This window comes from Falco rusticolus, chromosome 4 (genome assembly GCF_015220075.1).
Source record: "Falco rusticolus isolate bFalRus1 chromosome 4, bFalRus1.pri, whole genome shotgun sequence".
Classification (NCBI taxonomy): Eukaryota; Metazoa; Chordata; class Aves; order Falconiformes; family Falconidae; genus Falco; species Falco rusticolus.
In genome coordinates this window covers 45035698-45051561 of record NC_051190.1, presented here as the reverse complement: position 1 = coordinate 45051561, position 15864 = coordinate 45035698, and the positions used below count along the sequence as shown (strand labels likewise).

The 15864-nt window shown below is 66.0% G+C and overlaps 1 protein-coding gene across 2 annotated transcripts; it reads left to right on the top strand.

The window, feature by feature from the left end:
* Positions 1 to 6339: 6339 nt before the first annotated feature.
* Positions 6340 to 13969, top strand: TMEM59L (transmembrane protein 59 like). Of its 2 annotated transcripts, none has more exons than XM_037387280.1 (8): positions 6340 to 6589; positions 8398 to 8503; positions 8790 to 8884; positions 10721 to 10867; positions 10964 to 11063; positions 11388 to 11499; positions 11619 to 11760; positions 12029 to 13969. In XM_037387280.1, exons 1-8 carry the CDS (start codon positions 6440 to 6442, stop codon positions 12188 to 12190), a joined length of 1014 nt encoding a protein of 337 aa, XP_037243177.1. In that variant the 5' UTR covers positions 6340 to 6439; the 3' UTR covers positions 12191 to 13969. The 2 variants fall into 2 exon arrangements, with proteins under 2 accessions (XP_037243177.1, XP_037243178.1); XM_037387281.1 differs by having other exon boundaries at positions 6354 to 6589; positions 11643 to 11760.
* Positions 13970 to 15864: the final 1895 nt, after the last annotated feature.

The window sequence follows — 15864 nt, the reverse complement described above, 5'->3', positions numbered from 1 at the left end:
GCCCCCCCGAGGGGGATGATTTTTTTTTTTTTTTTTGGGGGGGGGGGATTCATTGTTCTCCATGGGGGAGGGAGCTCCCTATTGTTCTGGGTGGGGAAAAGGGGATTCATTGTTCTCTGGGATGGGGGACTGGGGGGGGGGCACGGCTCTCCAGGGGGGATCGGAGGTCCCCCCGTTGTTCTCAGCGCGGGGGGGGGCGGCTCAGAGGCTCCAGAGGGGGGAAGAGGGGTCACGGCTCCCGGGGGTGGGAGGGGGTCGCGTGGGGAAGGGGGTCGCTATTGTTCTCCAGGCTGAGGACGGGGGTTTCCATTGTCCTGGGTGGGGAACGGAGCCGCGGGTTTCTCCGGGAGGGGGGGCAAGGGGGGGGGAAATCACCCTTCCCGGGGAGGGGGGGTCCCCTTCTCCGTGGGGAGAGGGGTACTGGTTGCTCCCAGGGGAGGGGGGGTGTCCCTGCTGCTCCCGGGGATGGGGGGGAACAAAAAAAGGTTCCTCTATTGTTCTCTGCGGGGAGAAGCGGGGGGGTCCCGGCTGGGCTGCGGGCACGGGGCGGGAGGGGGGTCGCGGCCGCCTGCCGGGGGGCGTTGGGGGGGGGGGGTGTCCCGCTGCCCCCCGCCGGGGGCTGGGGGGGTCCGTCACCGTCCACGGGAGGCAACGCGCAGCCCCGAGGTGCGCCCGGAGATGCCCCCCACGGCTCCCGGGGCCGCTCCGCATCCCGGGAGCGGGGGGGGCCGCACCACGCGGACCGGCACCGCCACGAACCGGGAGAGCCCCGCGGGGGGGAGGCTCGGTGCGGCGCCCACCCCATCCCCGACGGGACACCCCCTGGTCGCCCCGCGCCCACCTTGCGGGAGCTGCCCGGTGCCCCCGGTACTCACAGGCGAGGGGCTCGGCGCGGGGCAGGCGCGGGCAGAGCAGCAACAGCAGCAGCAGCGGCGGCGGCAGCAGCGGGAGCAGCGCGGGCAGCGGCGGCATGGCCGGCTCCGGTGCCCGTCGGTGCCCGGGGCGGCGGAGCGCACCGGCACGTTCGGGGAAGTCCCGAGCAAGTCTGAGCAACCCCCGGTTACCAAAGCCCTAAATGCCGCCCTGGCCCCGCCCCGCCCGGCCCGGGCCCGCCCCCGGGGGGGCAGAAAGGCACCGGCCCCAGGGCCCCCCGCCCCGCTCCGGTACCGGCCCCGGGACCCAGCCCCGGCACGCCGTGCCCGTCCAGGGCTGCCGCGGGATGCTGTGCCCCCCACACACACCCCGCCTGCCCCGGGGCCGGTGTGTCGTCCCCCCCAGCCCCCCGGTAGGTGAGTAAGGGCCGCCTCGGGGACGCCGCCCCGCGGGTGACTCACCGGGAGCCACCACGGAGCCTCCCGCGCCCCCGGGGCTGCTCCCGGGACTGTCCGCGCCGTCGGGCCGCCCCCCCCCCCCCCCCCTCCGCCTCCATTCACACTCATTAGGAGACCAAATTGAGCAGTTTTTCAGGGGGTGAAACCGGGGATATCTTCTGTAAATCCCGATGGTTTTTATCAACTGCATCATCTCTGTTTTGTTTTTTTTTAAAAAAAAAACCCAAACTAAAAAGGTGGGAACGCCCCCCCAAGTGGCTCCAAGCCCCCGCAGGGTTGAGGCTGTTTGTCCCCGGGGGTCCCCAGCAGCCTGGTGCTGGTGGCATGTCCAGTAGTACCACCGGCATGGTGGCAAAGCCGTCCACTCGAGCATCACACCCTGTCCCACTGCCTCCTCTGTGTCCCCCCAGGACTCGGTGCCCCCAAGAGCTCTGCAGACCCCTGGACGGGTGGCAGAGCCCTGGGACAGCATGTCCTGTCCATGGCAAGGCCACTGTCCCCAAGCATGGTCTGTCCCCAGCTGCATGTCCTTTCGGTCAGGGTGTGGGATGGGTGCAGGGGGGGTGCCTGGGTCATGGTGTCCCCCCAGCAGAAGGGACATGGAGGGACCCGGTGACCCTGACCCTGAGGTTGGGGCGGGGCTGGGAGCCCCAAGGCCATGGGACCACTGTGGGGCTGAGGTTTGTAGGTGAGGCTGGGGGAGCATGGGGGGGGCGATTTCCAGTCCATGGGGACATTGACCAGTGCCTTTTCCCTGTCCCTTTACTCCCTGTCCCAGCTCTGCACCCTGAACCCACTTGGCTGCAAGGATGGGGACATTGCTCCCTGAAGGGAACAGGGCATGGGGAGGGGGAGACCCGGGGGTGGCAGGAGACACCTGGGTGGCCCAGAGTGCCCCTCCCAAAGGGGTGACACCATGAGCCAGCCCCTGCCCCATAGCACAGGGCGGGGGGCTTTGCCCCGCAGCCATGCGGGGACAGGGCGGGTGACATGGTGTGGGAGTCGCTGAGGGGTTCCAAGGTATCGGGCACTGGCCAAAGGGGCTGCAGGGATTAGAAAACAAAATAAAAAAAGAGAACGGGAGGGAGGCAAAACAATGCCTTTTCCCATCGTCCTGTTTTTTGGAAGCTTCTGATGTGTTTTTGTTGAAATTTCCCAAAAATGTCAGCTCCGGGAGCCACCCAGCCTGAGAAACTCGCAGTCTGGCCGAGTGAATCACAGCCGCCCGGGGGCTGGCGGCCGCCCGCGATCCTGACCCACCGCCCGGACCCCCCCGGGAAGCCACCCTGGGGTCAGAGCCAGCGGTGGGTGCTGGGGGGGAGAGGAGGAGGAGAAATCCCCCGCCCTTGCAGCCAGAGTGGGACCAGCAGCCCACCTGCGCTGCCTGCCCACACCGTCTCCAGCCGCCTGCTTCCCCCCCGCCGAGCCCCTCCGCTTCCCACCACAGTGTGGGATTTAGCGCGGCTGTTCTGGGAAGCACGGATGGGGGGGTGACACCTGCCCTGGCGCTGGCAGAGGGGACACGGCCAGCTCCTGGCAAAGGCATCGTCAGAAGACGGCTTGAGACTTTGTTGGGGGGTCAGGGGGAAGGTGGGGGGATAGTGGTGTTGGGGGGAGAGGGGACCGTCGGTCTCCACTGGTGTCATCCCCTGGGACGTGCCCAGGTTGTCACCAGGTGGCTCAGGGACATTCACCCTTCCTGACCCACGGCAGCATCCAGACCCAACACCGCAGGATGGGGACAGGGTGGGGGGACAGAGCCCACCCTGAGCAAGCCCCTCCATGCCTGCGGTCCCCAGCGGTGGGCAGTGCCGGTGTGGTGCAGGGCTGCGGCGGGGGGCAGCGGGGGGGCAGCCGTGATGGCAGAGCCGCACTCCACTCTGAGTCAGCGCATTGCCCAGGGACAGCTGTGGTCAGCGGGCAGCTGTGGTCAGTGGACAGCTGTGGTCAGCGGGCAGATGTGGTCAGCGGGCAGATGTGGTCAGCGCTGCCCTTTGGCCGTGACCTTTCAAGGGCTGCTCCCTCCTGCCCACCAGCCGCCGCACTCACAGGCACCCGCCAGGCTCCCGGGGGGCAGGATCCGGCCCAGCAGCCCCCTCTGACCCCCGGAGCAGGCTGTCAGCGTCAGCGCAGGGGTCCCCTGGGGCTGGCGCGGTCCGGCCGCCCCCCCCGACATGGCTTGGTTCCCAGGGCCTCTTTGCCCTGTTGCAGTGCAGGATCTGGCCATGGGGCCCAGCTCCCAAATAGCGGAGCCCACATGGCCACAAGCTCCCTGCTCTGCCCAGGCAGGATGTGACTCCCCCCAGGATGGAGCCAAGACCCCGGGGTGGCCCTGGTGACATCCCCAAACGTGCTGAGCATCCTCGGTCCAGCTTCCCACCAGCCATCACCTTCCCACCAGCCCTCCGTCATGTGTCACCGGGGCCAGGCCCAGCACATCTACCCTGAATTAGTCTAATTACTTGATTTCCCAGCCAGGGCTCACTCCATAAAGTCCTTGGACAGAGACAGCATCTGGCTCAAGGGCCAGGGTGTAAAAAACAAACAACAAAAAAAACCCAAAAAACCCAGAGAAAGCGGGAGGAGAGGCGCAGCGGAGCTGCCTCTGACTGCCTGCATCCTTTTAAAGTGACCTGAGGGAAAAATAAAGAGGCTAGAAATGCAAAGAATCCAGCAGTCAGAGTTTGCTTTATATTCCTCTCAGTCACATTTCCACATCCATGGGTAATTTATAACCCGCTTAACCCCTTCCCTGCCACCCCCCCCACCCACCCCCCACACAACCCTTTCGCTCAAGAGCATCCTCACAGCGGGCAGCCACACCTTCCCGCCTCTGTTTGCTTTGGGAAGCACAAAAAGTCCCGTGATGGAGTCTGCTGAACTCTAGAGGGGGAAAAAAAATGTGGTTGACGTCGAGGGGGTGCTTGAGCACGAGGGATGGGCTCTGTGGGGTGGGAACATGGGGTGACGGGTCCCCTGCCCACGGCGGGGGGGGACCGTAGGGATGCCCCAGCCAGCGTGGGGGAAGCCTGCGGCTTCATGAAAGGCTCCAGGGGAAAAAAATGTAGGTCAGTAGTGATAAATGCAAAAGGCATCGAGTGTTTCTGGAGAAGGGAGGAGGGAGGGCGGTAAATATTTGCCAACTGGGATATTATTGCCTGGGAAAGGGGGGTTTCTATTTAAAGGTGAGTGGATGGAGCATGGGCCGGCGCCAGGCATGGCCCAGGCAGGTGCGGTGGGAGCATTGCCCACCGGTGCTGCTGCCAGTCGATCCAGTGGATTTGGGTCCCCTGGCGGGGGTCGGGGCTCCGGCTCCAGCTCCGTCCCTCCCGGCCGATGGAAACCTCACCTGCGGTGCAGAGTCGTGATTTACGGTGACAGCTCCCAATCTATCCCATTTACTTGGCCATTCGTCACCGGTGCTGGACACGAGGCCGAGGGGCTGGCAGGGCTCCAGGAGGGGGAAGGGGGGAGCGCAGCCGACCTGGCAGCCCCGCCAGCCCGGCCGGAGCACATTTTCTCCCGGCCCTGGTTTGATTAACAAGATGAATAAGCTGGCGGAGCGCAGCGGGGCGAGGAGAGGCCCCACTCCCTGCTCCCGGGGGGGCATAGGGCTGAGCTCCCCAGCCACCTCCCAGGGGGGACCCGGCCATCCCCACCCCTCTCCCCCTTCCCCAGGGCACAGAGCACCCCTCAACCCTGAGCTGGGAGTGGGAGACCCCCCTTTCCCCATGCCGGGGTCCTGCCATGTGTTCCCCATTAGGGCTGGAGGTTAGCGAAGCCCCCAGCCCCCCTCCTCCTCCTCCTCCCCCCCCCGGGCCCGCTTTGGGGTGCTGCCATAAATAAGGCTAACGGGCAGGGCAGCGGCGAGGCGGCGAGCGCGGGGCCAAGCCTGCGCCTTTTATGTCTTTTAAACCCTGGGAAATCGAAGCTGTAAATCTGGGGTGTCAGGGAGAGCCCAGCGCCCTGGCTGAGCGGGGCCCTGCGGAGCCAGGGTGTGGGGGGGACCCACCAAGGTGGCTCCGGGAAGCCCCCAGGAGGGAGGCACGCCTGGATCTAATGCTGCCCTGGGGGGCACGGTCCCTGGAGGGGTGCTGGGCTGGGGGGCAGTGAGACTCCGGGGCTGCTACTCGCTGGTACTGGTGTGCTCCCAGTGCCAGGGCAGCCCTGTCTCTGTGCACCCCTGCTGCTGTGTGCCCCCTGGTCCCCATGGCCCCCTCGGTCCCCATGGCCCCCCCAGTCCCTCTGTGCTGCTGGTGTCAGTGTGGTCCCAGTCCTGCTGCTCCCCTAGCCCTTTGCATCCCCTAGTCCTACTGCACCCCCTTGATCCCTCTGCATCCCCTGGACCCCTGCATCCCAGTGTCCCCCCGCATCCCAGTGTCCCCCTGCCCCCCTCACTGTGTCCGCCACACCTTCTGGTCCCTGTGTATCTCCAGGTCCCCCTGCATCCTGTACCAGAGCATCTCCTGGTCCCCAGGCCCCACCTTGTCCTCCTACATCCCGTGGTACCCTCGCATCTCCCAGTGCCCCTGCACCCCCCCATACTCCCACACCCCCTGGTGCTCTGGCACCCTGCATCCTCTTGCACCCTCCAGTGTCCATGTACCCCTGTATCCCCCTGTGCCCTGACACCCCCATCTTCCCGCACCCCAGTGCCCGTGCAGCCTGCATCCTCCTGCACCCACGGGTACCCGAGTACCCCCCTCTCCTCCCATACTGCCGGTGCCCGTGCACCCTGCATACTCCAGTGCCCGGGTACCCCTCCATCCTCCCGCATCCCCAGTGCCCGTGCACCCTGCATCTTTCTGCACCCCCAGGTACCCGGGTACCACCCCATCCTCCCGTACCCCCGGTGCCCGTGCACACTGCATCCCCCGGTGCCCGGGTACCCCCATCCTCCCGCCCACCCGCTCCCAGCATCCCCGGGCAGCGCTGCCGCCGGTGCCGCTGGCGGGGGCTGCCGGTGCCGCCGGAGCTGCGGCAGGCTGCGGCGGCTCCCCCCGCCCCCGGCTCCCCCCGCCGCCCCCGCCCGGCGCACGGCGCGTCACGGCGGGGCCGGCGGCGGCGGTGGGTGCGCTCCGCTCCGCGCTCCGCGCCCCGCGCCCGCCATGGCGGCCCGGCGCCCCCGGGCCCTGCTCGCTCTCGGCCTGGCCCTGGCCGCCGCCGCCGCCGCCGCCGACCCCTTCTCGCCCCAGCTGGGGGACACCGCCGGGTGCCGCGGGCAGTGCGGCCGCAGCCTGCCGCGCCGAGCCGCCGCCGTGAGTCCGGCCGGGCACCGGGCACCGGGGGTACCGGGGGTGCTGGGGATACCGGGGGCACCGGGGTACAGGGGGTGCTGGGGGTACCGGGGGCACCGGGTACCGGCCGTGCTGGGGGTACAGGATGTACCGGGGGTACTGGGGGCACCGGGGTACTGGAGGTACCGGGAGCATCAGGGTACCGGGGGTACTGGGGACACTGGGGTACCGGGTGTACTGGGGGTTCTGGGGGTACGGGGGGCACCGGGGTACTGGGGGTGCTGGGGTTACCAGGGTACCGGGGATACCGCAGCACCACGGGTACGGGGTGTACCAGGGGCACCGGGGGCACTGGGGTACTAGGTTTACCGGGGGTACGGAGGGTACGGAGGGTACTGAGGGCACCGGGGTACTGGGGGCACCAGTGGTACTGAGGGTGTCGGGGGCACTAGGGGCACTGGGGTACCAGGGTACCAGGAGCATGGGGAGCATTAGTAGCACCAGGAGTGCAAGGAGCATCATGGGGGACCAGGGGTACTGGGAGCATTGGGAGGAACCGGGAGCACCAGGGGAAACTGGGAGCAGCAGGAGTATCAGGGACACTGGGAGCAGTGGGAACAGCTGGGGCACTGGCAGCAGCAGGAGTATCAGGGACACCAGGAGCACTGGGACCAGTGAGGGCACCGTGGGCACCAGCCCACCCTGTGTGGGCATTGCCGCTGCACGGCCACACACCAGCCCCCCCCCCCCCCCTTCCACAGGGAGCACCGTGGTGGGCACCGGGAGAGCCTCAGAGCCCCGGTGGTCTCCGCCGCCACAGCTTTGGGTGCCCCCAGCGAGGGCACCCACTGCAGTTTGGGGTGCCTGCAGTGGTTTCGCCCATCTTGGCATTGGCGTGCCCCCCAGTCTCACCTGTGCCTGGTTTGGGGTGCCCTTGGTGGTGGCAGCCACCCCACACTGGGGGTGCCCCCCAGCCCCCCATCACCAGTGGCATGGCACAGCCATCCCCAAGAGTGGTGGCATGGGGCCAGTGGGGCCAAGGACAACCGGGGTGGCGGGTGACACCGTGGTGACAGGGTGGGCCAGCACCACGTGCTGGCAGCGGGGACTGAGATGGAGCCGAGCGCTGGTGGCTGGACCCGGAGCATCACGGAAAGGCCCGGATCAGAGCTGCCGTGGCCGTGCCATGCCAGGGGCTGCCCGGTGGCCCCCATCCCCGAGCCCCCACGCGGGCAGGGCTGTATCTAGGCCAGTGCCTTGGCAGGAGCCAGTGTGGCCGCCGCTGCCATGGGTGGGATGAAGTTGTTTTCCCATCGGGGCTGGAGCTGCCTCCCTGCCAGCACCCAGCCCTGCCTGCTGGCCGGGGCACCCGCTCCCCCCGAGCCTGCACACGCCGTGACCCCCACATAGGCTCAGTGCCCTTCCGTCCAGCCCCCCAGTGTGTTCCCAGTCCACCCAGTGCATGCACCTCCCCCCATGCACACCCCCCCCACCCCCCCGAGTGCAGCCCCCACCTGCTGCCAGCCCACGCCAGGGCCTGGCAGGTGCCGAGCTCCCTGACCGAGGCGGGGGGACCCGCCACATCCTCGATGGGGCCGGGGCCACGTGCCAACCCCACCCTTGGGTGCAAACGGGGGAGCGAAGGCAGTTCTCCCAGCCTGGGGGATGCCGTCACCTTGGGTTTTGGGGTGACAACCCAGCAGGGGTCCCGCAGGAGAGCCACGGCGCCTGGTGCCCCCCAGCTGGGTGCAGGGGGCCGCGGGGGGGGGCCGGCACAGCCACCGGGCTGAGCTTGGTGCCAGCTCCACGCTCCCTCCTCCTCCCTGCAGGATGCTGTTCTCAACGCCTGTTACCGGGGCTGCCGGCTGTTCTCCATCTGTCACTTCGTGGATGCGAGTGCCGAGCTGAACACAACCAGAGCCGAGTGTGAAGCAGGTGAGGAGCCAGCGGCCGAGCGGCCCCTGCGCCCCAAAGACCATCCCAGGGGTCCCCCCCACATACCACTGGCACCACCATGACGCTTTCCACACTCCCGAGCATCCTGCCTCCGCTCAGCCCCACGCTGTGCCCCAGGGCTGCATCCAGAGCCTGCTGCAAACCAAGCAGGTTGCAGGTTTACACCCACTGGGTGTAAATCAGGAGGGGTAGGGGGGTGCTGGGGGTGCGGGGCTCATCGGGGGGATCGAGCCCCCCCTAAATGACCCCTCCTCCTGCCTTGCAGCGTGCGCCGAAGCCTACAGCAACGCAGAGGAGCAGTTTGGCTGCGTGACAGGGTGCCGCAAGCAGCTGCCTGAGGTGGAGAACAGGAAGGAGAAGGTGAGGGGCGGGGGAGATGGGGAGCCCCTCTTCCCCCCTGAACCCCCTAGCCTGTCCCTGGTGCCACCGGCCGAGGCTCTGCCCTGTCCCTGCATGGAGCTCCATCCTGGCTGCTCCGTCCCTGTGCCATCACCCCATGGGACTGCCGGGGACTGGTGGCATTTGCCCCCACAAGGAGCCTGGAGCCATGGAGCCTTGGGGGTGGCTTCTCCAGCAGCCTCGTCCCTTGCCTGACCCCCAGCATGGGGACGTGGGGCATCTTGGTCACCCTGAGCCTGGCAGGGACCAAAGGACAGGGCAGAGCAGGCAATACCAATGCAATGGAGACCCTGCTGAGCCCACCAGCCACCCCCTGCCCGGGACCCCACGGGGGAATGCTGGGACATGGTGGCTTGGTCCTTGGGTTCCACTTCAGGGAGGACTTCTTCCTCCCATGGGAGCTCAGCCCAGTCCCTCCTCTCCCTGGGGATGGAGGCTACAACACCCCACACATGCAGCCCATCCCTCTGTCATCCATCTATCATCCCTCCCTCCCTCCATCCATCTGTCATCCCTCCATCCATCATCCATCCCTCACCCCTCCATCCCCAGCACAGGCATCCAGCCCCATCCCTGCCTTTGCTGCCTCCTGGCCATCCCCACCAGCAACCTCATGTCTTGGCGAGGTTGCTTCGGTTCCCCTCGATGCTTTCCCAGGGTGGCTCGGGCCCAGACCTGCTCCCTGCATGCTCCCACCACCCGGCACAACCCACGCCGCAGGATGCCTGCCGCATCTTGCTGTATTTTATGTCCCCCATTATAGGTGCCCCCACGGAGGGGTGCCGCGGGGGTGCCAGAGGGGTGCCAGGGAGACACGAGCCCGCTGCTGACCCGTCGCGCTGCTTCACCCAAAGCACATAAAATGGATTAACGGGGCTCGACCCGTGCTGCCACTGGTTTCGGCCAGGCAGGGTGATTATGCCAAATTCCCAGGGCGAGAAGTTCTGGCTGGTGACTGTTGCAGATTCCCCCGGTTTTGATCTGTTATCCTTCCCAGCAATTAGCAACGCTTTTTCCTCCTACATTTAATTAATTCAGCTTTTGCCCAATTAATTAAATTAGACTTTGGCCCAAGGAAGAGGCTTTTGGCTTTGTACACGTGCAGATGAAGATAAATTTGTGCTGTAGAAAGCTGCGGCTCCTTCAAAAAACCGCTTTGCAGCCGGTTTTTAAGACCTTCCTGATCCCATTTCCCAGCCCCTCTCCAAGGTCGGGGACGAGCCTCGGGGGGTGACCGGCTGACAGGGAGGGCTGGCACCCCCTTCACCCCCCCAAAAGCATTTTTCCTTTGGGTTCCCAGACAAGCAGGCAAAGCAGATTTAGCATAATAATTAGATACAGAATCTGACCTATTTATTTCCTGTTTGCTGGTTTGACCGTGCAAGGGGCTGTCGGAAAATGTTCGAAGCCAGTGGCAGGGAGCAGCCAAGCGGATTCCAGCAGGGATGCTTTAAAAATAACAAACTGCCGCGACGGCCAAGAATCCAGGGCACCGAGAGGCTGCCAGGAGAGGAACGCCCTCAGCATCTCGGCCGCTCGCTCCTATTGTTTCAAGCGCTGGTGTGAGCGCAGGGCTGCTGAGGGCTGGGTGACGGCCCTGGGGACCACAGCCCCAAGCTTGGTGACCCTCCTGGGGCTGGAGCACAGGCCCTGCATGTCCCCATCCCCGGCAGAAGCGGGCTGAGCCCCAGACCTGAGCACCCAGCTCAGCCGGGACACAGCCTTGGGGTGGGACGTTGTCCGCTGGGGTGGGTGACAGGGGGCTGGCGGTGACACCATGTCCCTGCTCCTTTGCAGAGCCTGGAGCTGAAGGTGCCATCATTCTCCGTGTTCGATTTGGTCTCCACCTTCTGCAACGACATCGTCAGCTCTGCCCAGAGCTTCATCTCTTCCACCTGGACCTTCTACCTGCAGGCGGACGATGGCAAAGTCGTGGTGTTTCAGGTGGGGGTGTCCTGTGTCCTCTCTCTGCTGGGTGCTAAGAGGAGTGAGGACCCACTTGCTCACCATTTTCTCCCTCTTTCCCTGCTGACCCACCAGTCCCAGCCCGAGATGGAGTATCCAGTACCCGAGGTGCCGGAGGTGCAGCCAGCGCAGCCGGGACCAGGGTCCAGCCCCCGTGTCCTGCAGCCCCACACAGGTGCAGGGGGGTCCGGGCTGCTGGGGGGGCACTGGGAGCCTGCGTGCCCTCCTGGCTCTCATCCCATTTCTCCAGAGCTAAACAAATTACCCGCTTCTTGGGTCTGATTAGCTTCCCACACCCCACACCCACGCAGGGGGGGTGGGTCTGGATTCAGGACCCACTCCAAGAAGCTGCTGGGATCGTCCACACCCCCACCACAGGCGGAGGGTCCCCGTGGGGGAGAGGGGACCACCCGGCACCCCTGCACCCGGTCCGGTGCGGGCAAGGGGCAGGCATGCCCACAGCGGGTGCCCGGGCTCAGAGTCGCCTCTCCCCCGCCAGGCCCCCGGGTGAAGGGGGAGAAGCCCCCCGTGAAGAAGCCACGGGGCAAAGCCAAGGCACAGCACCCGGACCCCCCGCAGCCGGAGCACGACTTCCTCGGCTGCATGTCCAAGTAGGTGCAATGGGGCTGCGCGGGGCCGGAGGGCCCTGGACCTGCTGGAGCAGATGCTCTTCCCCCCAGCTGCCTCCCCAGCTCCCTGTGCCCTGCTATAAACTCGTCCTTTTTCTTTGGTGGGGGGTGGTGGGGTGTTACAGGCGCTCGGGCCTTCCTCGCTGGATCCTGGCTGCCTGCCTCTTCCTCTCCATCATGGTGATGCTGTGGCTGAGCTGTGCCAGTTTGGTGACCGCCCCTGAGCAGCATGTCAAGACCCAGGTATGGGGTGAGCGGTGCTCAGCGCAGCCCGGGGTGGTCCCACGGGGGTCCCTGACACCCTGTGTCTCCCCGTTCTGGCTGGGTGAATCTTGCGGGGTGAAGATGTGGCCGTTCAGTGCCTGTGGTCCCCGGCCACCGTGCTGGGCATGCTGGCATGTCTGTGCTGTGTGGTACGTCCCCAGCCAGCCCCGCGGTGATCCCAGCCGGGGGACAAGAGGGTCCTGTCCCCTGCTCTGGGGCTGCATGGTCCCCTCTGCCTCTCTTCCAGCCTCTGAGCATCAACGGGGACAAGGAGTACCTGGAGGACCTGGATGGCCCAAGCACCTTCCCCCTGCCACCCGTCATTGCTGTCACCCTGTGCCCTGCGCACGGTGGTGAGGATGCGGGGCCACTGCCCCTCAAAGTCGACCTGGACAAGACCGTCCTGTAGTGCTCCCACCCCTTCCCGTCACCTCCACACCACCTCCCTGTCACCTTCCCCATGGCGTCATCCCCGGTCCTGCTCCGCTGCCCTGTGTCCCTGGCTCCTGGCGGGGCATCTCTGGCTCTGGCACGGAGGGGACCGGGGGTGCGATCGGGCTTGGCTCCGCTCTTCTCCCCAGGGATGGCCACTGCGGAGGAGGCTCCCAGGAGCCAGGCTGCGGCTTCACCTCCTCCGTAGATGTTCTGTTTTCTGGGATCCTGGCTGCCAGCACTCAAGAGCCAAAAGAGGAGCTGCCAGAGTGGGGAGGCCGGGGGGAGCCCGTCCTCATGGTGGGGCGGTCTGTCTCCTCCCGACCGGAGCCCCCGGGGCCCCGCAGCCCTCCGGGCATGGGTCCAGCGCTGGGCAGGAGGGAGCCGGCTGCAGTGGGGGATGGAGAGTGTCTGCAGCGTTCTGGGCTTTGGCTCGGCACATCCCCGGCCTCCCACCTTGGGCTGAGCCTCCAAGGCGCCGTCTCTGGCCCTGAGAACTCCCTTCCGCTGGCCGGAGCCGATTGCCTTGGGGAGCCGAAACGTGGCGAATGGATTTGGTGTTGGCAGCTGGAGAGAAGAGCAGATCTCGCTGCCTCCATGCCCACGCGAGGACCCAGCCAGCCCCTTCCTGGAGCTGTGGAGGGGCCCCGGGATGGCTCCTTCCCCTCCCTGCTCCGTGATGCCTTGCGGGTGGCTGGCCCCAGTGCCGACGGGTTGCTGGGACCAAGCAGGGGACGAGGTGGCGTTTCCCTGCCTCGTGCTGTCATGGCGCATTCGAGCTTGGGCAGGAGGTGGGAGCTGCTGGGATGCCTCCGTCCTGGGCTCAGCATCCCTGCCCGGAGCCGGGAGCAGCTCAGCCTGCGGGGCTGTAGCTGATGGCAGGACCTAGCAGCAGCCAGCCTCCGGGTCCCCGGGCTCACAGCCCTGCCCTGGAAGTAGGGGGCCGGCCCTGGGGTCTCCCAGCCAAGTGGGGTCCCCCTCGGCTCACCCCAGCACAGCCCCTCGGTGTGGAGGGGTCCCTTCCCTCCCCCTGCTCCACAGGGCTCTGCCTCTGCAGCCAGGCTCAGTGCGAGCTGGGGCATCTCCCCATATCCCCACCGTTCTCCATCACTTGACTTCATGCGTCGTTTCGTGGTTTGATTTGCACCGGCATGTGGTTCATCGGCCCCCGGCCCCCCGTGGGGCCACCCCCGCGCGCGGAGGGATGGCTCGGCGGTCCCTGCCAGCCCCGTGTCCACCTAACACAGTCTGTACAGATTAACTTATTGCCCGCGACTCCCCACCCTTGGGTTATTAGGCTCCCTCCCTGTGCTGGCTGCTCCCCGGCGCTGAGCGGTCTCGGGGGGCCATGGCGTGGTGGGGTGGGGGGGCTCTGGTCCCTGGTCCCCATCCCCGCCGATTTTGTGCTGCTCCATATCACTTTAACCCGTGCAACATATCTGGGGCTGGGGAAACTGGGGGGGGGGGGGGGGGGTGAGGGGTCTCGTGTACATTTTGGGGTACACTTTTCATTGTTGCTTTTTGGCCGCTTGGCTCAGTGCGAAGCTCGGGGGGTCTGTGGTGGCTGTGGCCTGGGGGGGGTGTCTGTGTCCTGGCCACAGCGGCTTTCCCCGTCCCTGGGTGCAACCGTGCCAGGCTGCGAGCTCGGGGGAGAGGGCAGCCCTGGAGCCCCCCCAGCTTCGCTTCCAAAGGGCAAACCCAGCCTCAAGCTGGCTGGGCAGTGCGGGTGGAGGGGAAATAAAAGGTTTGTACCAGATTTGGATGAGTCGGTGGCTTCACGGGGTGCCCATCACCAGCTGGGGAGCAGGTTTGAACCCCCTTGTGGGGCTGGAAGGTGGGTGCAGGTCAGTTCCCATCTTGCCATCCCATCTGTGCAAGCTGAGCCAGGATGAAACCTCTGGCAAACTGGAGAGAGGTCCCCTGTCTGGGCTGTTTTGCAGGGATACGGGGCGATGCTCCCCTCTGCTGCAAGCTGCAGATTTACCGGATCGAGAGATTCAGCATCAAGCGTAAAAGGAGATGCTGTGTTCCCTGGAGAGCTGGTACCGACATCAGTGGGTGCTGGGAAGGTGCGGGGTGGGTGGGGGGCTGTGCACCCCAACACGTTCACCCAGCAGCTGTGAGGAGGAGGAGGCTGAGACAGGGCACTGCGGAGGGCTGCATGCACGTGCTCACATGTGCCTGTAAAGACAGGCTGGGGAACGAGGGCTTTTCCCTCTGGAAACTGCCCACTGAGACCCGGGCACCCGTTGCGAGGAGGGAGAGTGCAAATTGGGCTGCGCACACGCGTGACACGTCAGCGTAACACGCCGCAGCCGCCCGGGCTCGAGGGCTGGGACGTGCTCACACGTGCGTGCACCCACCTTTCCCCTGCGGCTTGTGTTTTTCCTGGCGCAGCGCCTGCGTCCACGCCACAGTCGAGCTCTCCCCATGCCAAGCACGACACAAAAGCTCACGCAAGGGCCTGGAGGCTCGTTTTTAGCACTTCAGTAGCTCAGCAGGGTCCCATCCTCGGAGCCAGCAGCGACACGGGGCCCCTGAGAAGCCAGGGCTGGTGCTGGCCTCAGCTGCTTGTTTTCCCTGGGATGTGGAGCCGGGGATGAGGAGGTGCTGCCTGACCCCCGGGAGGGCTGCGGATGGATGCTGGGGTGCGCGACACGAGTCGCAGCCAAAGAAGGATCTCCAAGGGGGATGCAGCGCCTGGTCCGCTGCCTGCCAGCAGCCTCTCCTGCCGGAGCACGGCCCCCGCCTGTCCCTAAATTGGGGCTGCGATGTCCCCTCCACGCAGCACGGCAATGCTGGGGGCTGGAGGGGGATGCTCTACTCTGCTGGGCTCAGCTCGCCAAATGGAGGGGAGAGGGATGGTGTTCTCAGCGCACTGCCTGCCCTGCCTCTGCCTGTGCCGTGCGCAGGATGCTCTGGGCAGCCTTGGCTGTGCAAGGCTGGCATATCCCATGGCTGCATTGCCCGGGTGGTGGGGTTTGGGGGCTTGCACGATGTCCTCAGCAGGTTGGGTGCCTTAGGGTGCCAGGGTGGGCAGGGGGGTGTTGGGGGCTGGCAGGACAAGCAGGAAGAGCTGAGAAATGGCAGCCCAGTGCTGGGCAGCCTTTGGGGTAGGCACAAGCTCATGACCCAGAGCCCCCTGGCCAGGGTCAAGGCACCAAGTGCCCCCTGGATGGCATGTCAGAGGGTGTCTTTCTCCAGCATTTTCCATAGGTAGCCCAGGACATCAGCGCTGAGCCTCATTACAGGCTAGGTGGGGGTGCTGGCAGCTGCTCGCCCCCAGACACCCACTCTGCGGTGATGGAGCAGCAGTTGGGTGCAAGCAAGAGCAAGCAGAAAGACCCCAAGATGGTGCTGCCTGGGGCTGAGACCCCCAACACAGGGTTGTCTGCATCTCCCTGCCACGGGCTGGTGCAGAGGGAGGGGGCAACACACAAGATCGGTGCGGACAGCTGGTAAACCCTGCCCGCTGCGGGCAGCGCTCCGAGTGGGTCCCCTCCTGGGATGGGAGCCGGGCTACAAACCGTGGACAAGCTCCTTGCCTTTAAACTGGAATCAGATTCCGTGTTGCTGGCTCGGGGTGCAGGAAACCGTGCCCAGGAGCAGGTGAGGAGGGACCCCACTCCAACAAGAAGGAGACGCATGAAA

Excerpts from the sequence above, each read along its gene's own strand:
- TMEM59L (XM_037387280.1), top strand. The coding sequence starts at position 6,440 with ATGGCGGCCCGGCGCCCCCGGGCCCTGCTCGCTCTCGGCCTGGCCCTG. Across the intron at positions 8,885-10,720 it reads TGGAGAACAGGAAGGAGAAG|AGCCTGGAGCTGAAGGTGCC; the intron begins GTGAGGGGCGGG and ends GCTCCTTTGCAG. Across the intron at positions 11,064-11,387 it reads TGTCCTGCAGCCCCACACAG|GCCCCCGGGTGAAGGGGGAG; the intron begins GTGCAGGGGGGT and ends CTCCCCCGCCAG.